Raw genomic sequence first — 19463 nt, forward strand, 5'->3', positions numbered from 1 at the left:
TGGCATAAGCGAGGATACTATTTATAAAGGTATTGCAGCGTTTGCTTCACTGGACATCACACAGCCAGTGTTATTGGTAGGGGCTGTCTATCATAGATTAAGCTTAACCCTTCTTCCTTTACATGGAACTTCTGAAGGATCTATATCTCTCGGGAGGGTTCTTTATCTTTCATTAGTATGCAGTGATGATTTTTAAAGGGTTCTGTAGGAAACACTGGTGAGTGTTCAATTTAAATGGGTCATGAAAAATAAATGGGTCAAAATATGGTGGCAAACATGTTCCTTGCATTTTCAGATTTATTAAATTATCAAACTTTTTGCCTCTAAATTGTTTTTGTCAACAAAATGAACCAATAATTTTGAATCTGGCTTTATCCAATGTTCAGATTTCTCTTCAGGAAATATATGCAAATTAGCACATATTTAATTTGCGATAATACCTAATTTGCATATTTAAACAAATATTCTAAAAACTTGTAATACAAAAGATATGTGTCTTAATGTCAGTAATCAACTGGGGAAGTTTCATGCTGATATCTACTAGTTTTTTTTAGTTTTTTTCTATTCACCTGGGGTGTCTCCCCTTAAACTAGGTTTATGGAGGTTTTCCTGTGAAGCACATAGCTTGGGCTTTGACCATAGGGAATGCTGTCACTGACAGCCCAGTGTAACCTGAGGGTGAGTGGTTCTGGCATTTCATTTGAACTTGCTGGTTCTGACAGTTGTCACTGCCAAATGGCATGTACTCCCCTTAGCATGGTATATCGTTCCCCAAAGCATCAATCGATGCAGTACGATTTCCCTTTCGAAAGGAAACGTCTGGGTTACAACTGTAACCTCTGTTCCCTGAGAACAGGGATCGAGAGACTGCGTCTTTTGCCGTACCTCGGGGCCTGCCTGCCAAACAGTCCCTTCAGACGAAAAGGTGATTGTCATTTGTGCAAGGCGCCCTTATATACTTCCAGGTTGCACGTTAATGATGTGATTGCCGTGATTTGATTGTGATTTCAGACACCTGTCACACCTGAGGTGTTCCCCAAAGCGTCAATTGATGCAGTGTCTCGTTCCCTGTTCTCAGGGAACAGAGGTTACAGTCATAACCTTGACGTTATTCCACATTACCACATTGAAAAAGTAAAAAAAAAAATTGTTTTATTGTGACATTTTTAATGGCATGCAAAATATTTTTATAACAATTTATCACTGGTGTTATAACCCTGCTTCATAAAGACCAAAAACAGAGTTGTCCTTTATCATCAGTAACAATGTGGTTTTTAAAAACTTGTAAACCAAACACCAACACGTTTTTCGCCCACCAAAAAAAAAAAAAAAAAAATAGACTAAATAACTCCTTCAGTAAGACACTTTGACCGAACTTCACAATCCATTAACATCCAAGTGACTGGTAATGACTATGAGAGAATACTCCCAGCTTTCATCTAAAATTTTTACCTCTAATAAGCAAAACCACACAAGAATAAAAATAATTGGCAGCAGACTTCTAGCATAGCAATTTGTTATGTATTATAAGTCCACCTCAAGCTAGATTCATATAATCCCATATATTTAAGATTCTCTTCAACAAACCATTGGTATGATTGAACAGCATCACAGCCGTCAAACTTCAGCGATTAGTCAACATTTCGCCGTCTCTTCGCTCCATCTCAGCCACTCTCGACTGATCACTGACTTCCTGTCTGAGACTTCATGTGTAGCATCCACAGACAGACACATTCACTTCACAAGCAGATCAGAATTAATTTAGCATTCAGGTTAGGAAATGAGCAGGAGGCAAAATGGCTTATGCCAAATTTGTGCATTAGCTGTGGTTTAGACCAATGAGCATAATAATAGGTAAATGACAGTAAATAGAGCTGGCAAGAGTAGGTCCCCAAAGAAAGGCAGGGAAAAAAGCAGGAACTAATCCATTTCTAAACTCTTTTGACTCATTTCTTTCATAAATGCAAAATTGGCCTGAAATCCATATATTTTGTACAGGAGAGATAATTAAACAGTGCTGTTGTAAAAGTCATTGACTGCGGGTGCCATTAGCGCTGGTTAGTTTAGCATTTAATGATTGTGTTTTGCTTGAATAGATGGGCCTGTTCATCCACAGAGAGGGCTTATGCATTCACAGGGTTTCATGCTGCTGTTGCTGTTTCAAAACAGGCTATGATAGGGGTCAAATGTAATGAAAAGTTTTACTTGGCATCCAGTGATATGTTTTCTTAATTTAGGGTTTTGTTGCAACTGGGCATAAATCCCAAGAATATGATGTCTCTACAGCACAATGGTTAAAGTATCACCTGGAGATCAGTGGCATTTGTTGGCCTGTCCTTAAGATATCACAAACACCTTTATTCCTCCTTTATTTCTGTAATCTGTAATTATCTCCTGCCTTCCACAAAACAAAATCATTGACATCATAATAACATACACACAAGCCAGTATGAAATCTCTTCAACAGAAACCAAGAAAGAATAGCTTCATCAAGCAAGGTAATTCCAGACACAACCAATTTCCACAAGTATATTCTCAGTGCTGCTCCTAAAAGAGCCATTAATCTATTCCCGTCAAAGTTAATGAAATCGATTTATTCTGAGAGTCCTCAAAAGGGTTGCTTGTCTCAAGTCAATGCATAATGATATTGCAATCAGTTAGTGCCATCATAATGTCATAGTGCAGTCCACTGAAGATATATCATACACTTTGATCTCAAAGTTGAATTGTTTTAATTTAATTAAACTTAAAATATGTTAATTATAGATTTTCTTTTGTAGTATTTAAATCTGTTTGAGAAGAGTCTGCAACTCATATATGTTTCACTTTCAATCTCTTTAACCTCTGGTTTTATCTGCCAGCCTCCATCTCTGTTTGGATCAATGATGGGACACTTTTTCGCTGTCTGGGTAATTTTGTCCTATTTTTTCAAAAACAAATTAAATGGAATTCACACATATTATTCCTATAAGTACACTTTAGCATACTTAAAAAAAATAAAAAAAGTATTATTACGGAAAAAATATACTTTATAAAAGAATATGCCAACTGAACATTTTTAGAGACTTATTAAATATCAATTGCAATTAAATGAAACTGTATTATTGTTTGAATTTATATTAAATGCAATTAGCTGAACTTTAAAGTGCAGGACATAAGTTGTAATGCAATTTCATAATTATTTCTATTTTATATCCAGGCTACTTCTATAGAAACTCACCTCTGTCATTTATTTAAATATAAATTTGTAATCACACATTTGTAATGATGAAGTTATATAGTATATTTAAAATCAAAATTTATAATCCAGTACTTTACATGTGTTTTACTGTGTTAGTCAACATCAAAATAAGAGTGTTTTTTTAAAGCACGAGGTAGATGGATTTGGCGTTAAAAAACAATATTTTTTTTCACATGTGTCTACCTACTGAACATGATCACCCATTTTGTAAGATAAATAAAATTGTGATGAGGATCATGAGGCTGTGTGTATGAATGCAAGGTCAATACAGAGACTACAAACATTTGATGTTCTCTGAAAATTACAGTTTTTCTCCATTGGTTTGGCTCATTTCTTGAAACAGAAATGACATTCTCAAAACAACATGAACAAACCTCCAAACCACTTGGCAATTGTTCACAACAGAATTGAATTTCTCATTCATTTCATCAAATTGCAAATGTCTAAGTATGTCTCAATGTCTCAGTACATCTTTGCAAATGATTAAGTACAGGTAGCCTACATTTAGCACAATTTCCAAGTGAATAGATCTTGTTGATCTAAACTGATTGTTGATTCTCAGTCTAATGGTTGTTCGCTCCAAAACGTGTCAGCGTCATTTCATTGTATAAGTCATCACATGCACAATAGTCTGTTCAATTGTTAAAATTAGTCAAGAACATACATTTTATTTGATTGTATCTACTCTGTTGTTCTGCTGTTCTATGTTGTTTGGACATGATCCTGAGGACCCCCATGAAAACGAGATGTTTCATCTCATGGGGTTGATCCTCTAATAAATGTTCATAAATAACTAAATAAATAAATTATTGGCCAACGGGCCACGGTGGATGTCCCAGGCCAGCGAGGGGGCAATATAACTATGTGTGCTGCCATATCTGAGAATGGTGTGGAGTCTGAAATCCTGAAATCCTGAAATCCCCACTCACATCCCCAGTCTTGGCCCATACAATACACAGAAACTCTTCATCTTCTTGGACCGCCTTCATTTTGATTTGATCCCTGAAAATGAGAGAGGTCACGTAGGGCCTCACCTACCACAATATGTCATTGTATGGGACAATGTGAATTTCCACTGTGGCCCGCTCATCAGGGCCTGGTTCACTATTCATCCAAGGATGGTCATGGTGTTCCTACCACCTTACTCTCCTTTCCTCAATCCTATTGAGGAGTATTTGTCCGCTTGGAGGTGGAGAGTGTATGAGCATCGGGTTTAAGATCAGAGGTCCCTGCTCCATGAAATGGACGCTGCGTGTGAGGATATTACAGGAGATCAGTGTAGGGGATGGTTGCGACATGCACGCCGTTTCTTCCCTCGTTGCATCGCAAGAGAGAATATACGCTGTGATGTGGACGAGAATCTGTGGCCAGACAGACAGCAGCGTGTGGATGGCCAGGAGGGTGAGGACGGTGGCCAGGAGAGGGAGGGTGAGGACAGCGACCGGTGAAGAACTGTTAGTTGTGAAACTCCAGCTTTATTTACAGCACTGTAGCCTGCATATAATTTTCATTGCTTATTGTTTGTGTGTTTATATTACAGTATTTTATGCTGTATACATTTTCTTTTTACTCTGATGTATGGAAGTTACTTTATGTGTGTGACTGTGAATGATAATGGTTACAATTTCCTTGGCAGTATGAGCGCAATGTGTGATGTCAAACCTTGGAGGCTACTCTTACCCTAAAATCCTTCTTTTTTTTTTTTTTTTTTCAGTTTTATACACAATTGTATTCTGTTAGCTAGACAAAAAACAGTACAGTAACCACTGTCAATGAAGGACTGGGCTAAGACTGAAAGGTGGACATGAGGGATATTTCAATGGTCCTCTGCCATAGTGACAAAACATCTAAACATTTTGACTTGCAGTGCTTACACAATGCCAAAGGGACGAAGCATTTTGGGGGCACTGACTGTTTAAATGAGAAGGAAATTTAGTTTTGACACACTCATGTAACTGTTTTGGGAGAGGTATGAACTTTTGCAGGTGAACCATGGTGTTGTGCCGAACCATCCACGTTATTTTGGCAAAAGCACCAAGAGCCAAAGCAATTGAGAAGGATCTTTGCCATTTTCGTGGCACTGACTCTGATTTAGTTATGAAGCATGAGTGAACAGTTTTGGGAGAGATATGAGCTTTTGCAAGTGAGCTATAGTGTTGTGCTGAACTGTAAGACTGTTTTGCCAAATGATCTTAGAGTTTTGAGAATGTAATTTCTGTTTCAAGAAATGAGCCTAACCAATGGAGAAAAACTTTAATACATCTCCGTATAGATTGACACGGGAAAAACAGAAGTGACACCTTTAGCGTCAGCATTAGCTTGTATGAGGTTATCTAGCGATTGACTGTGTTATCATGAGCCAGATTATTTACTGAAGATACATATACTTATTATACTATTTCCAGGGCTATTCAATTCATGCTGGATCACATTCAGTAACAAATAAAATTCTGATGGGTATTGTACATTAAAAATTGGCATTTCCAATATGACTAGCTTGGTCCTCTTCTAGGAGTCAGGATGCATTATATGTAGACTAAGAGTATGTTTACACGACAACGATGAGCTAAAAACAGAAAAGTTTTTTCTTGGTACAGATGGCAACATTATCAAAACGATCCCTGTTCACACTGATCTGCGAAAACTACCAAAAAGCTGTATTAGTCATGCCAGACCAGCAGTTAGCAATGCCATTTAATATTGATACACCATTAATTCTGAAGAATGAATTGTCCTTTTCTGTACGTCACTTCAAAGTGACTGGGTATGCCAGATGCCAGATACATTTTTGAAATCAACCTTGTTGCTGATTTAAAGATGTTTCAGATGGGTCCAATGCGTTTTGTGGTCTGCGCCAACTCGTGCACATAATCCGCTCTGTGCTATCGTGACTCTGGACCAGAGCAGACTGTGTGCACGATTGCTCACGTACGCATTCTTCTACAGAGCAGACTCAGTCAGACATGCACGCCTATAGTATAGTCAGACTTAACACGTAATATGCATGCGCATGACATCACCGGTTTCACAGATTCGCGTTTTGGTTGTACACAGAGACGATCAAGCTATCGTTTTCAAAATTGTGCACTTTGAAACACATTTTCAAAAGTTAGCATTTTCAGGCCCCCAAAACGCCGTTATTGTGTAAATGTACGGCAAAAACGCATAAAAAGTTTTTAGTTGAAACCGGTGTTGTGTAAACAGCCCTCAGTTGTAGACTGGTTGGCACTTAATTTGAAGTATATACTGTATATGCTTATGATCATTTAGGACATGTTCACTCACATTTTGTTATAATATGTATGTTGGTCTACAGTATTTATTTGGTTATTTGTGTTACAATTGTAATAACTGTTGCATGCTCTCTGGCTGACTTATATGCAAACCCTAATCATCACATAAAAGACTGGATGTTCTACATGGTCAGGCTTTTCCTTCTTGTCTTTGTAGCTGATTCTAGGCCAGAATAAGCTACAATGTGTAGAGACTTTATGCCAATAGTCAAAAGTCTGTCTCTGTGAGACGATCCATCACATTACGCGATTAACATTCATGAGCCACAGTAAGACTGTACATTTCTGGCAACAAGAATATAAATGATCCGCCATCAAAAATGATACCATATGGATCCAATGCAAATACTTTAATCCTTCACTAAACAACACTAGGATACATACGCTTTGCTTGAGTTATCAAATCCTCCATGATAAATTTATGAATTTCTGCCTTCATACAGACTGCTGTATTAACATTTGCTGAAGATTTGTATTGTCCTCCAACCCTGGAGAACATATGTAATCATATTTTCCCTGCTGGCTAATTATGATAATCCACATAATGGGATAAGAAAAAAGGACACACTCAGAAACAGCTAATTAGAAATACTGTTAATACTGAATTTATGCAGTGATGTTCTTTGTCCCCTTTATATACTTTTTAGAGCACAGGAGTAAATGAAGGTTTCCTTCTCCTCTTCTGACTTTCCTGAGAGCTAAGAGCTGCCAAGCTCAATAACAGACTGTTAGAAGCTTCTGTATGTGTCAATGCACAGAGATTGGATCTCCTCTAAATTTCCTATGTGATGGGTGCTCTGATGGCACTGATGGCTGTATGATGACTGTAGAACTTTGAAGTATTAAAATATCACTTAAAAGAAATGGAATCCCTGAAGTAAAAAAAAAATAAATCATACTGAGTTCACTATAAGATGTTCAAAGAGCAAATTTGATAATAATAAAATAGTGCATGTTATTTGAAGTATTTTAAGTATTTTTTAAAGACTTTTATTTTGTATTACAGTGTTACATTGTTCTGCAAAAATATTAAGCAGCACAACCGATTTCAATTGTGATAATAATAAGAAATGCTATTTGAACACTAAATCAGCATATTGGAATGCTTTCTGACACTGAAAACTGGAGTAATGGCTGCTGAAAATTCAGCTTTGTCACCACAGGAATAAATTACATTTTAAAATACTGTAAAATTGTACATTACTCCTGTTTGTATTGTATTTTGATCAAATCAGTGCAGCTTTGGTGAGTGACAACTGGTTATATTCAAAGTCAAGGTCCACTTGGTTATTTTTAATAACTCACACAGGGAACTCGCACTGCATCGATTGATGCTAAGGGGAATGCCTCAGGTGTGACAGGTGTCCGAAATCACAATCAAATCACGGTAATCCTATTGACCGTGAATCATTAACGTGTGACCTGGAAGTATATAAAGGTGCCTTGCAAACATGATAATCAGCTTTTCGTCTGAAGGGACTGTTTGGTAGGCAGGCCCAGAGGCATGGCGAAAAGACGCAGTGTCTCGTTCTCTGTTCTCAGGGAACAGAGGTTACAGTTGTAACCTAGACGTCGCTAACTCGCACTGCGTCAATTGACGCTATTGACCAAGCCCTCCATGCTAAGGGGAGTGCAGACCCATTGGCAGTTACAACTGTCAAAACCAGCAAATTCAAATGAAATGCCCGAACCACTCACCCTCAGGTCACACTGGGCTGTCAGTGACAGCATTCCCTACAGTCATAGCCCATGCTATACGTTCCACAGGAAAACCTCCATAAACATTGTTTAATAAAAGGCCTACCTGGGCCTGCTCAAGGGCCTAGGACCACAGCTTCAAAGAGGGGTTCCTTCTAGGGAATGTGGCTAGGGAACCTGAAGGAGACCCAGCCAATCACTATTCAGGGGAACATACTCACCCAAAATGCCACCTGGAAGGCCTGAGCTGGTGTCACTTACATTGGACATTTTAGTCTGGCCAAATTCCTGTCTGTCCGAAGACAGAGCCTCTGGACACTTGCCTTTAGATAAGGCATCCAGCTCGAGGGATTGCGAAGCTGACAGTGAACCACCCGGATCTCAGAGACAGGGTATCCCGGAGAATATGACTCAGCATTGTGCTTACAAGGGGAGTTTCTCTGCTCGATTCACGGATCTACCCAGCGTTTGTGTTTCAAAACACTGAAGAGGCCTGAAAAGGGCTGATCTAACTGGGAGGCCTCACGAGAGGCCTACGACCGAGGCTGAGTACTCATAGTGACCCTCAATAAGGGGAACACAAGGTCTGCCTGGTAGGCAAACCAGGCTGTTTGCTATATAAATAAGGTTCCGGGAGGGAACCAGTAGCAGAAAATTACCATTTAGTCATGCTAGGGTGCCAGCTCGCCTTCAGAAGCTGTCTGCTAAGGCCAGCTGAACTGATAGCAAGCGGCCACAAGCTGCCAGACCACTAACAAGGAGGCCTGGTGAGGCCTACTACCTGATAACCAGAGGGCTGGCTACCTAGTGCCCATATTTGGGAACTCACCTTTAGGAAGGCCTAGTGAGGCCTACTACCTGGCAGCCAGTACAGCTAGCTGTGCAGTTGCCCATCCTTGGGTCTTCGGCTTCAGAGAGGCCTGGAGAGGCCTACTACCTGATAGCTAGCATCCGTGGGAACTCCCCTTCAGGGAGGCCTGGAGAGGCCTACTACCTGCCTTCAAGGAGGCCTGGAGAAGCCCAATACCCGATAGCAAGTTAAAACTGGTTATTGCTATGAACCCTGATTCCGGGTGTCAGTCCCAGGGCGGCCTGCTAAGGCCTGCCAGTCTTGGGGCTCAGTCTCGGAGCAGCCTGTTAAAGTCGGTCATCTGAAAGTTTTCTTTAGGTAAGAAACTGACTGCCATGGCCGAATTAACAGTTGACCACCCCATGATGGGGCTCAGGGTCAGGGAGGCCTTTCTAAGGTCAAGACCATAAACACCACTATTTGTATACCCTGTAACTCAAGACTCACTTAGAAGATTGAGAGGCCTACTAGGCCTGAAGCAAGTCAGTGCTGTCAGCCAAAATCATACTGCCGGGGACTCGCCATCAGTGAGGCCTGGTTGGGCCTAATAGCTGATAGCCAGTCTATTCTGCTACATACTAGAGATGCGCAGATGGGCTATTATTTCATCCGCAACCGCATCACAAAACTCATCATCCATCCGCCATCCATCCGCACCAACGTTTTCTGACCAATTTTCAAAGCCGCACCCGCCCCCGCCCACGCCATCCGCTGATTGTTTTAAGGTCTATGGGCGATGCAAGGCGATGCAAGGCGCTGCTGAATACTGATCCACTGCAACAAAGATATTTAAAGGCTAAAGTCTCTACTAGTATAGCTTATTGGCTATGTTGTATCCCCATTCCCCAGAATATCAGCAGTGAACTCAGTCTCCGATCGGCGCACAGGGACAAAAATAAATAATTAGCCTAAATAAAATGCACATCGGCAAACCTGACCATACCTGACTAGGCTACTGTACAATTTTATTATTGTAATAAAAAATGCAATTTGGCACATCATTTCAACATGCTGCTATTTAGCCTACTACTAATTAATGCCTACTGCACTTTTATTTTTTTAAAAGAAAGAAAAAAAGAAAGAAATCTCAAATAAAACAACAAGTCATTCACATTATAGGCTAATTAACTCTATGCACTGTCATGTCAGGGTGACGACTAGGACAAGCCTGTTCTGAAGACTCCCGTTAATTTTGACTGCATGGAAACAGAGCGTGTCTTTTTCAGGCAGACAGTGCAATTCATTTTATACCAGCTGGCCTAACAATCATTTGATTGGTTCAACCGCCACCCACCCAAATTTGATTCAAATATTATTTTTCGTCACGTCACCCACCAGATCCACAGAGTCCGTGGCTGTAACCGCCAACCGCACATCTCTATTACACACATATACCGTTGGGAACCATACCACACCAGCACAAATATTGAGGCTACCCACAAGAGGCCTAATAAGGCTAGTTACCTGGTAGCAGCTATAATATATGTCCCACAACGTTAGAACTCCCTTCTGAGGAGACCTGTTTAAGGCCTACTACCCATGGGTGTCAGCTCATGGCAATGCTCTGGCTTCACGGGAGCGTACTTCAAAAACCAAAAAGAAGTGAAGGTTAAAACTTTCCGCTCGACCCTAGCCATAATGGTGCCAGGTAGGATAATACAGAACTGAAAGTACTCAGACCTACCCTGTATCACAGGGGAATACTACCACCTAACCCTGAGATTTAACAGGGTGCGGGCCCGCCAGCAGCTCTAGAGGTGACATTATTTTTTTCTGCACCCAGCCTAGGGGAGTGGAGCTTGCTTGTAAGCCAACCACCTACAACCCGACGCTCGAGCAGTAGCTCAGCGAGGTGAGTGGAGCCTATTCTGGTGGCCCAAATCCATATGCTAGTTCTGCACAGCGAAGTCGGGCAGATGAAACCCAGTCTCTTCGTTATGTGAAAGACAGCCTGACCCTGCTAAAGAAAGACCCATTGTACTGGGGAGGCCATATTGAGGCCTAATTCAGGGTCTTTATAAATCATGACTCTGCACCAAGCTGCATTACTCTTCTCACCCCAGAATGCAGAAAAGGGGGCGGGCCTTGGCCTAATGACTCCCATGGGAGGAGGCTGTCATATAGGGATGCTAAAAACCTACATTCACAAAGTGAAGGGCCAGAGGCAGAATTGTTTTAGCAGAACACCTCCACTATCCCTAGCATAGCCTAGGCCAGCTACAGAAGTACTGGCCCTGGTGAAGGCCAGCCTGTAAGCATAGATCTACCTGAGGGCTCGGAGGAGCCACAGCCTTACAATAATTGTTTTGTTTTTTTCATATGAGGGGCTGCAGAATCGCTCAGCCTACTGAAAACCCAAACAGAGCTCAAGGGGGCGATGTACTCAGGACCAGAAAATGTCAGACGGTCCTGTGGGCCGGACAAAAGATCTATTTGAAGCTCCAGCGTCAGTCTCTACTCCAAAACTTTTTTTTTTGAGAGAGAGACCAACTACTCTACCCCAGCCCGAGGGCTAGCACAGGTGTGTGTAGGAAAAACAAGCGGTAGCATAAACATTCCCATTTTTTCTAGAAGTATGCCACTTAACTCTCCGTTGATAACATATTTCATATGACTGAGCGGTGGCCTCAAATGCTCTCACCATGAGAGGAAGCCTAAGCTATAAATATAGTAGTATTTATAATAAATATAAAGTTTTACAACTAGAATGAGTATTGGCACATCCTCGCTTTATCTTACATAATGACAACAAGGGAAGCCATCGCATACTCACAAAAGAAGCCCATACAACTGGTGCTTCTCTCTATTGTTCTAGCCACCTAACAGGGGAACTTCAGGGCCCTAATCGCAAAAATTTTTACCTTGCCTTATGACATTGACATGACCCCATAACTCTATACAGGGTCTGTACGAGGTCTGTAGAGAGATACAATTTAGTGTTAGCTGCACACAAAAAAAAGACCAACTCAGCTCACCTGCGGTGTGTGAAGTGAAGCCTCACCACACAGTTCTTTGTGAACATGGGGTCTACCGCCTTTCACATACCTGAAAGAGGCGCTCTCACTAACCAAGCCAAGGCGGGCCATCAGAACATTATTCTCATCATGGGCCCAACTTCAGGCCTGATTTAAGAAGCGCCTGGGAGTCGGCTGCAATATAATCACGCCCTCAGGGAAGGTGATCCATCACCGACGTTGTGTGCATTTGTGCTGGATCACCTCCCTCAGATCCCTCTTCTTGCGGGAGTCTCGCCTTCTCTGTGACCTACTCCTCCACGGAGGGGGTGCACGAGAGGCAACACTGGTTCTCTGGCCCTGTCTACTGTCCTTGGACTGTGAGACGCCAGGTCCTCCCACTTGCCTGGGCGTGGATGCGGATCTCAGTGGTATGCATGTCCTAAATGCTGCTGAGCACGACTTCGCATCTCTGAACTTTCCAACCACCGCCTCCACGGAGGTGCCAAAAAGTTCAGAGGGTGAAACCGGCGAATTGAGGAGAAAGCCCTTCTCTTTTTCCCCGATGTCAGCCAGGTTTAACCACAGATGTCTCTCCGTGGCCACCATCGCCGCCATCGACCGGCCGATCGCGGCAGCGGTTTGCTTAGTGGCCCAGAGAGCAAGAACAGTGGTGTGGCGCAGCTCAGCAACCGCCTCAGGGGATATCCCTGCCTGTACACCGGGATAGGGGATAGTGCGCCTGGAACACCGCCATGGTGTGCAGGGAAGCACTGGCCTGACCCGCTGCCGTGTATGTTCTGCCATTCAAACGGGATGTTGCTTTAAGTGGTTTGGATGGCAGGGTTGGAGCTCTCAGTGTCGATGCCCACCCAGACGCAAGACAGTTCGCGGACGTCTAGTCAATGAGCGGCATCGACATACCTATGTTCCCCTATCCCCTCAACATCAGCGCTAGCCCGCTGATGTTGGTGGATACGGGCCAAATATGGGTTCTTGCATTCCCTCTCGATCTCCGTATGTAGATCAGGAAGGAATGGAAGGCTCACCTGAGCTGGTGGCTTATGGCCAGGAGAAACCGGTCGTCAAGCCTTCCGCGAGCGACCTCTCCCCTAACGTGCTGCCAAGGCAACCGCAGCCTGCCCGCAGCGCGATCCATCACATCCACCAGCTCTGCATACATGGGGTAGAGTGGCTTCAGGGGGGTTCAGAATCTGAATATCACCACCCTCATCAGCCATCTCCTGCTCATCCTAAAGATCACTCGCTGGGCTAGGTGGGGGTGAGAAATCTTCCACCTGCAGCTCACCCTCGTCAGTCGCCGAGCCGTCTGAGAGGGTTATCCTCCCTCTCAAGGCGATCGGCGAGCTCCATCTGGAAACCCCTTGATGCGCGTTGCCGCTCTGCCTCAGCATAAGCGGGACCCAAACCACGAGGCCAACGTACTGTATCAATTAATAAGCATTTAGATTTTTTTGTTAAGTCAACTTAAAAACATATTGGTTCAACTTAATTTTTCATATTTTCACAACCATTAATCAAGTCTAATTGACATAAAATAGTCATTTTTCCTCAACATCACAACTTAACTTTTTGAGTTTACTAGACTTCATTGCTTGCTTTGACAAGAAGTTCTAGATATCTACCTGGAACCAGATTTTTTTATGAAATCAACACAACTGCAAAATTGAAACTCTCAGCATTTATTTTTTAAACAGATGCACTGCACCCCAAAACAGCCAAAAAGGATTAGCTTGCAAAGATATAAAAACATCACAAGAAAAACCCTCACATATAATCAGCTCACACAAGCACGTGCAAACTTTATGCACGGACCCATTCTTAGAGAATAGTACAAATAACTCTCCTTGTCACTATCAGATATTTTCATTGCAGGAACAGGTGTACATGAAGAATTCACAATAAGCTGTGTTTAACAACTTATAAAACAGTGTCTTCAATTCCAAATCAAACATCAAACATGACAAGGAATGAGGAAGCAGGACAAGGTAACAAGAAAACAGTCTGTTTGAAAAAAAAAATCAAGAATACCAATGTTACACTTAAAACAATGAGATCTAAAATAACAATGGTCTTAAAATTTAAAACAGTGTAACAGTGTAAGTGCTAATAGTAGCAAGAAGGAGAAAAGTTTCTTATCTCAGCAACTTGCTCTTCAAAGAGTGAACTCTTGCGGTGTAAGAGTCTGATCCAACTCCAATGAACAGTCGCTGTATCACTTCAAAAGTGAATTTTAATTCCTTTGGGTAGTCAAGGTTTAATGCGCACACCAGGCCCATCAGGTTCAGAAAAGCATTAGGTATGTCACTCAGGTGACGCATCACCACTTCTTCCTTAATCACCAGGGCAACGTCATTGTAGAATTCTGGGAGAGGTTCCATCACATTTTCCACAACCTCTAGGATTCCGATCACCACACCCTTGATCACTTCCTCTTCACGGTCACTGGGCTTTGTAGAATGAAAACAAAATTAAGGTACTATTACTTAAAACCAATTTCACAAACAATTTAAAGTCCCCAGACCCCTGCAAATTAAGAGATCTAATGTTCAATTTTCCCTTTTTTTTTTGTCTTAAAGGTTTCAGCTTACCTTGCATATCTTCATGAATTTAGGAGGAGTCTCTCGCATGTACCATGGCAGGCCAAGCAATGCTGCAGTCCTCATCCTTTGGTTTGTTGTCTGTAAAATATAGGATGGTTAAAGTACCTGCTTTATAGGTTCAATCCTTTGTTTTACTTTTCATTTATCCTTTCACCCCCTCCCTCTGTCTTGAAAAATAAAAACATTAATTTCAAATATGTACACTTGTATACTTTTGTTGTAAATAAATCACCAGTGATGTGGTACAACAACAGTTGTTTGTTACCTTTTTGTTCAGCACCAAAATAAGATTTAATAGTGGATGTAACCAGCTCATGTTACTTAAACCAGGAGTGCCTGAGGGTGCTTTCACACTGGGCTCGTTTGCTGCAGTCTAGACTCCGAGCCCAAGCGCGATTGTTCCCAGCGACCCCCGCAGCGTTGGTCTGGTTTCACACTCAACTGGATTCTGTCGAACCCTGGTGTGTTTGTGTGCATATTATGTCATTGCATACATGCACGGCGCATGATAGAAAACAACACGGGTCAATATATTGTGTTATTTATTAATTCGGTGCTATTATGCGCAGCTGAGTGAACAACACAGGTTTACTGTGTGTGTGTGATGCATAAGGTGGTTTTCCGCTGCTTGCAAACAAACTCTTTTGAGGAGACAGTGGATTTCCAAATTTGTTGTCCTGATTCCACACGCTATGCGCAAACACACTGAAGGCTCACTTTCGCTCGTATCTAAGGTAAATCATCAACACTATCATCCCCTACATGTGTTTTATTTAACTAAATACATCATAATTAGCTAAAACGCAGGCGCAGGTCACATTACTTCCTGAACAAGTGCGCACCCGAGTCCACCCGCACCCGACCAAAAATCATAATGTGAACGCTGTCATGTGGACTCTGGTGTGCACTGGGGTACAGAAGCCAAGACTACCTGGAGGAAGTGGTCTTTGTTCAGTGCACTCGAACCGTGCCGCGGTTCAGGGGAATGTGAAAGCAACACGGACTCGGGTGTGCACTTGTTCAGGAGGCTTGTAGTGAAGGCTTGCCTGAAGGTTTGTAGTGATCCTGAACAATTTTGATTAGCTGGTTCAGGTGTGTTTAATTTGGGTTGAAGCTAAACTCTGCAGGATGTTAACTCCCCAGGAGCAGGATTGGACACCCCTGCCTTAAATTCATTGGGGTTGTAACAACACTTTAAATTATTTAAAAGGATAAGTTACCAAAGATGATAATTGCCATTTACTCACCAACATGCCAGTCCAAACACATGCAAACATATTCATAACAATGAAAATTAACAATGGCTAGGCTGTTAAGATATATAAAGGACAACTCATGTTGCCTATTTTAAATCTTTTTTTTAGTTTACAGGCAGCTAGATTTACCTGTAGAATGCTGTGATTTTACAGTGGACCTGCTGTAATCTGAAACAACAGTTTATTACTGTAAAAATGTCCCTGTTAATTTACAGTAAACTACAGGCAGCTAGATTTACCTGTAGAATGCTGTAATCTGAAGCAATTTTATTACTGTAAAAAATATTACAGTACTGTGCTGTAGAAAATATAGGCTGCACACTATAATACTGTCAGGTGTTCGGCTGACATTATATTGTTAAATTAGTGTTCCTGCTGTAATCTACATAAACTGTGTATTACTATAAAGTGTATTAAAGTACTCTAAAATGTGATCTTTACATTGTAACACTACTAGAATCTGACAATTTAAAATTTGCATTCTAAAATAAAAAACACACTGAAAATTGCTTGCAAACAAATGGCTCAAACAAAAGATGACCTTAAAACATGCTTTTATTAAAGCTAATACCTTTAAGTAATATTACATTTTCTGTTATGTGGATTACAAAAGAGAACAACACAACACTAGATAAACTTTTAGATTTATTCTCATACAACATTAGATAGACTTTTACCATATGCCTTAAAACAGGCATACATAATTACATACATCTGTCACGGTTGATAATTCATTGTTTCCTCTGTGTCGCGTGTCACTGTTTGTTTACATGTCTGTGAGTTTGCGTGAGTGGGCGTTGTCCCGCTCACGTGTTTGTTCAGTGCTCCAGCTGTCTGCAATCATCTCATTCCCCTCCTCAGCTGTTTCCCATTACCATTTTCTATATACTCACTCATCTCTCCATTCCAGTGTCCATCCGTTGCTTGCAGTCCCTCGTGTTTGTTCGTGCTGTCTTCCGGGTTTTTGTCGCCGTCTTCTGTGGATGTTTCCTGCCTGTTTCACCGCACCCGAGCACCGATCACCGAGCACTGAGCACCGAGCACCAGACCATCGAAGTCCCTGTGTGACCGAGCCTGAGCGTCTTTCCCCTGTGTCTTCCGTCAGCCCTGTGGCCAGAGAATCGTCTTCGCGACTTCAATCTGAGAAGGATCTTCCTCACTGACTTTGAGTGATTTTCACTGTATTGAGTGTTGAGTCCTAATAAACACTTGTTCACCTGCTATTGCTTCCAGTGATTTGTCATGACAGAACGGATGGACCATGAAACGGGAGCAGCGGGTGATTCATCTGCTTCATTGGAGGAATTCATTCGCGGGTGCATCGGCCGGATGGATGCACAGGATCGCAACCAGGGGGAGACGGGACGTGCTATTCAGGCTCTGGTCACACAGGTGTCCGAGCTCACCCAGCGATTCCATCAGCTGCAACCTCCCACTGCGCCAGCACCCCCGGAAGCACTTGCGGTTCCCCCCACACCAACTGTGCCTCTCTCCCAGTCTGAGCCCCGATTGCCTACTCCTGAGCTGTACTCCGGTGAGCCTAATCTTTGTCGTTCGTTTCTAACACGTTGCAGTATGCATTTCTCATTACAGCCCAGAACTTTTGAGAGAGAGGAGGCTAAGGTGGCATTCGTGCTCACGTTGCTGACTGGGAGAGCGGCGCTTTGGGGAACTGCAGTGTGGGAGAACCACGACCAGTGCTGCTCCTCGTTCCAGGCACTCGCGGCGGAGATGAGGCGTGTATTCGATCGAGCCGTCGCGGGGAGGGAAGCTGCCAGGGTCTTGGCGAATCTACGCCAAGGAGATCGTTCCGTGTCGGATTATTCCATCGAGTTTAAGACCCTGGCGGCCGAGTGTCGCTGGAACGAGGAGGCGCAGTGGGACCATTTCCTGCATGGGCTGGCCGAACGTGTCCAGAGAGAGATCTACGCCCTGGACCTCCCATCCTCTCTCAACGAGCTCATGGATCTGGCCTTGAGGGTGGACGCCCGACTGTCTCGGATTGGTCAGAGGACGTCACCCAACCCGGTTCGTGGCGGGATGGAGAACCAGCGGTCCAGTGGCCTGGACGCGTTCGGTCCCCACGATCCCGAGCCCATGCAGGTGGGGCGAGCTCGGCTTTCCCGGGAGGAGAGAGAAAGGCGGAGATCCCAGGGCCTTTGTCTGTACTGTGGTGGCGCCGGACATTTTGCTCATAGTTGTCCGGTAAAAGGCCCAGCCCGATAGTAAGTATGAGGCTACTATCGGGTGGGATCTCCGCAGGAAAGACCTCATCCACTTCCACCATCCTCCCGGTAAGACTGAGATGGTCTACCCAGGATCACCACTGCAGTGCACTCATAGACTCTGGAGCCGAAGGTAACTTCATGGATCACCGGTTTGCACTACAGTTACAGATTCCCCTCCGAACACTTCACCAGAGAATCACTGTCAATGCGCTCAACGGACAAACACTACCTACTATCTCTCAAGCCACCGAAAGACTTACCCTCATCACATCAGGAAATCATGCCGAAACCATTTCATTTTACATTACGGACTCACAACTCACACCCATAGTTTTAGGACACCCCTGGCTTAGCTTGCACAACCCACGAATCGACTGGAAAGGCAGAACCATCTCAGCTTGGAGCACTGAGTGTCATAAGTCGTGTCTAGTGTCTGCTTGTTCTGTTGTTTCTGTCCCTGTGTTTCAGGAGGAAGCCGTGGACTTATCAAACGTGCCCGAGGAGTACCGGGACCTGAGTGAAGTGTTCAGTAAGTCAAGGGCTGCTTCTCTCCCTCCGCATCGTCCCTATGACTGTGCAATAGATATTCTGCCAGGTAAGTCTCCGCCTAAGGGCAAGATCTATTCGCTCTCTGTTCCGGAGAGAGAGGCTATGGAGAAATATATTTCTGATTCTCTGGCAACCGGGTTCATCCGTCCTTCCTCTTCTCCAGCGGGGGCGGGGTTCTTTTTTGTGGGGAAGAAAGACGGATCTCTGCGACCTTGCATTGATTACCGAGGGTTGAATAACATCACGGTAAAGAATACTTATCCTTTGCCGTTGATGTCTTCAGCCTTCGAGAGGTTGCAGGGAGCCTCACTCTTCACAAAACTGGACTTGCGTAATGCTTATCATTTGGTCCGCATCAGGAAGGGGGATGAATGGAAGACTGCTTTTAACACCCCTAGGGGGCATTTTGAATATTTGGTTATGCCTTTTGGGCTTTCCAATAGTCCCGCAGTCTTCCAGGCACTAGTCAATGATGTGTTGCAAGACATGATCGATCAATTCATATATGTTTACCTGGATGACATATTGATTTTTTCTTCGTCTCTCCAGGAACACGTGCAACATGTTCGACTAGTGCTTCAAAGGTTGTTAGAGAATGGGCTTTTTGTCAAGGCGGAGAAATGCGTTTTTCATGCACAGTCGGTTCCTTTTCTGGGACACATTGTGTCGGCTGAAGGTATGCTGATGGATCCTGACAAGGTTAAGGCTGTGGTAGAGTGGCCAATCCCAGATTCCCGCAAGGCCCTGCAGCGGTTTTTGGGATTCGCCAA

The 19463-nt window shown here is 43.1% G+C and overlaps 1 protein-coding gene across 1 annotated transcript; it reads right to left on the reverse strand.

Moving 5' to 3' along the window:
- Positions 1 to 13724: 13724 nt before the first annotated feature.
- Positions 13725 to 15725, reverse strand: LOC308688209 (uncharacterized protein). The gene is made up of 3 exons (XM_081361134.1): positions 15592 to 15725; positions 14649 to 14738; positions 13725 to 14507 (listed from the first exon to the last, which is right to left on the reverse strand). Exons 2-3 carry the CDS (start codon positions 14721 to 14723, stop codon positions 14193 to 14195), a joined length of 390 nt encoding a protein of 129 aa, XP_081217260.1. The 5' UTR covers positions 14724 to 14738; positions 15592 to 15725; the 3' UTR covers positions 13725 to 14192.
- Between the last annotated feature and the right edge of the window lie 3738 nt (positions 15726 to 19463).

This window comes from Scardinius erythrophthalmus (assembly GCF_964197995.2).
Source record: "Scardinius erythrophthalmus genome assembly, chromosome: 3".
NCBI classification, from domain to species: domain Eukaryota; kingdom Metazoa; phylum Chordata; class Actinopteri; order Cypriniformes; family Leuciscidae; genus Scardinius; species Scardinius erythrophthalmus.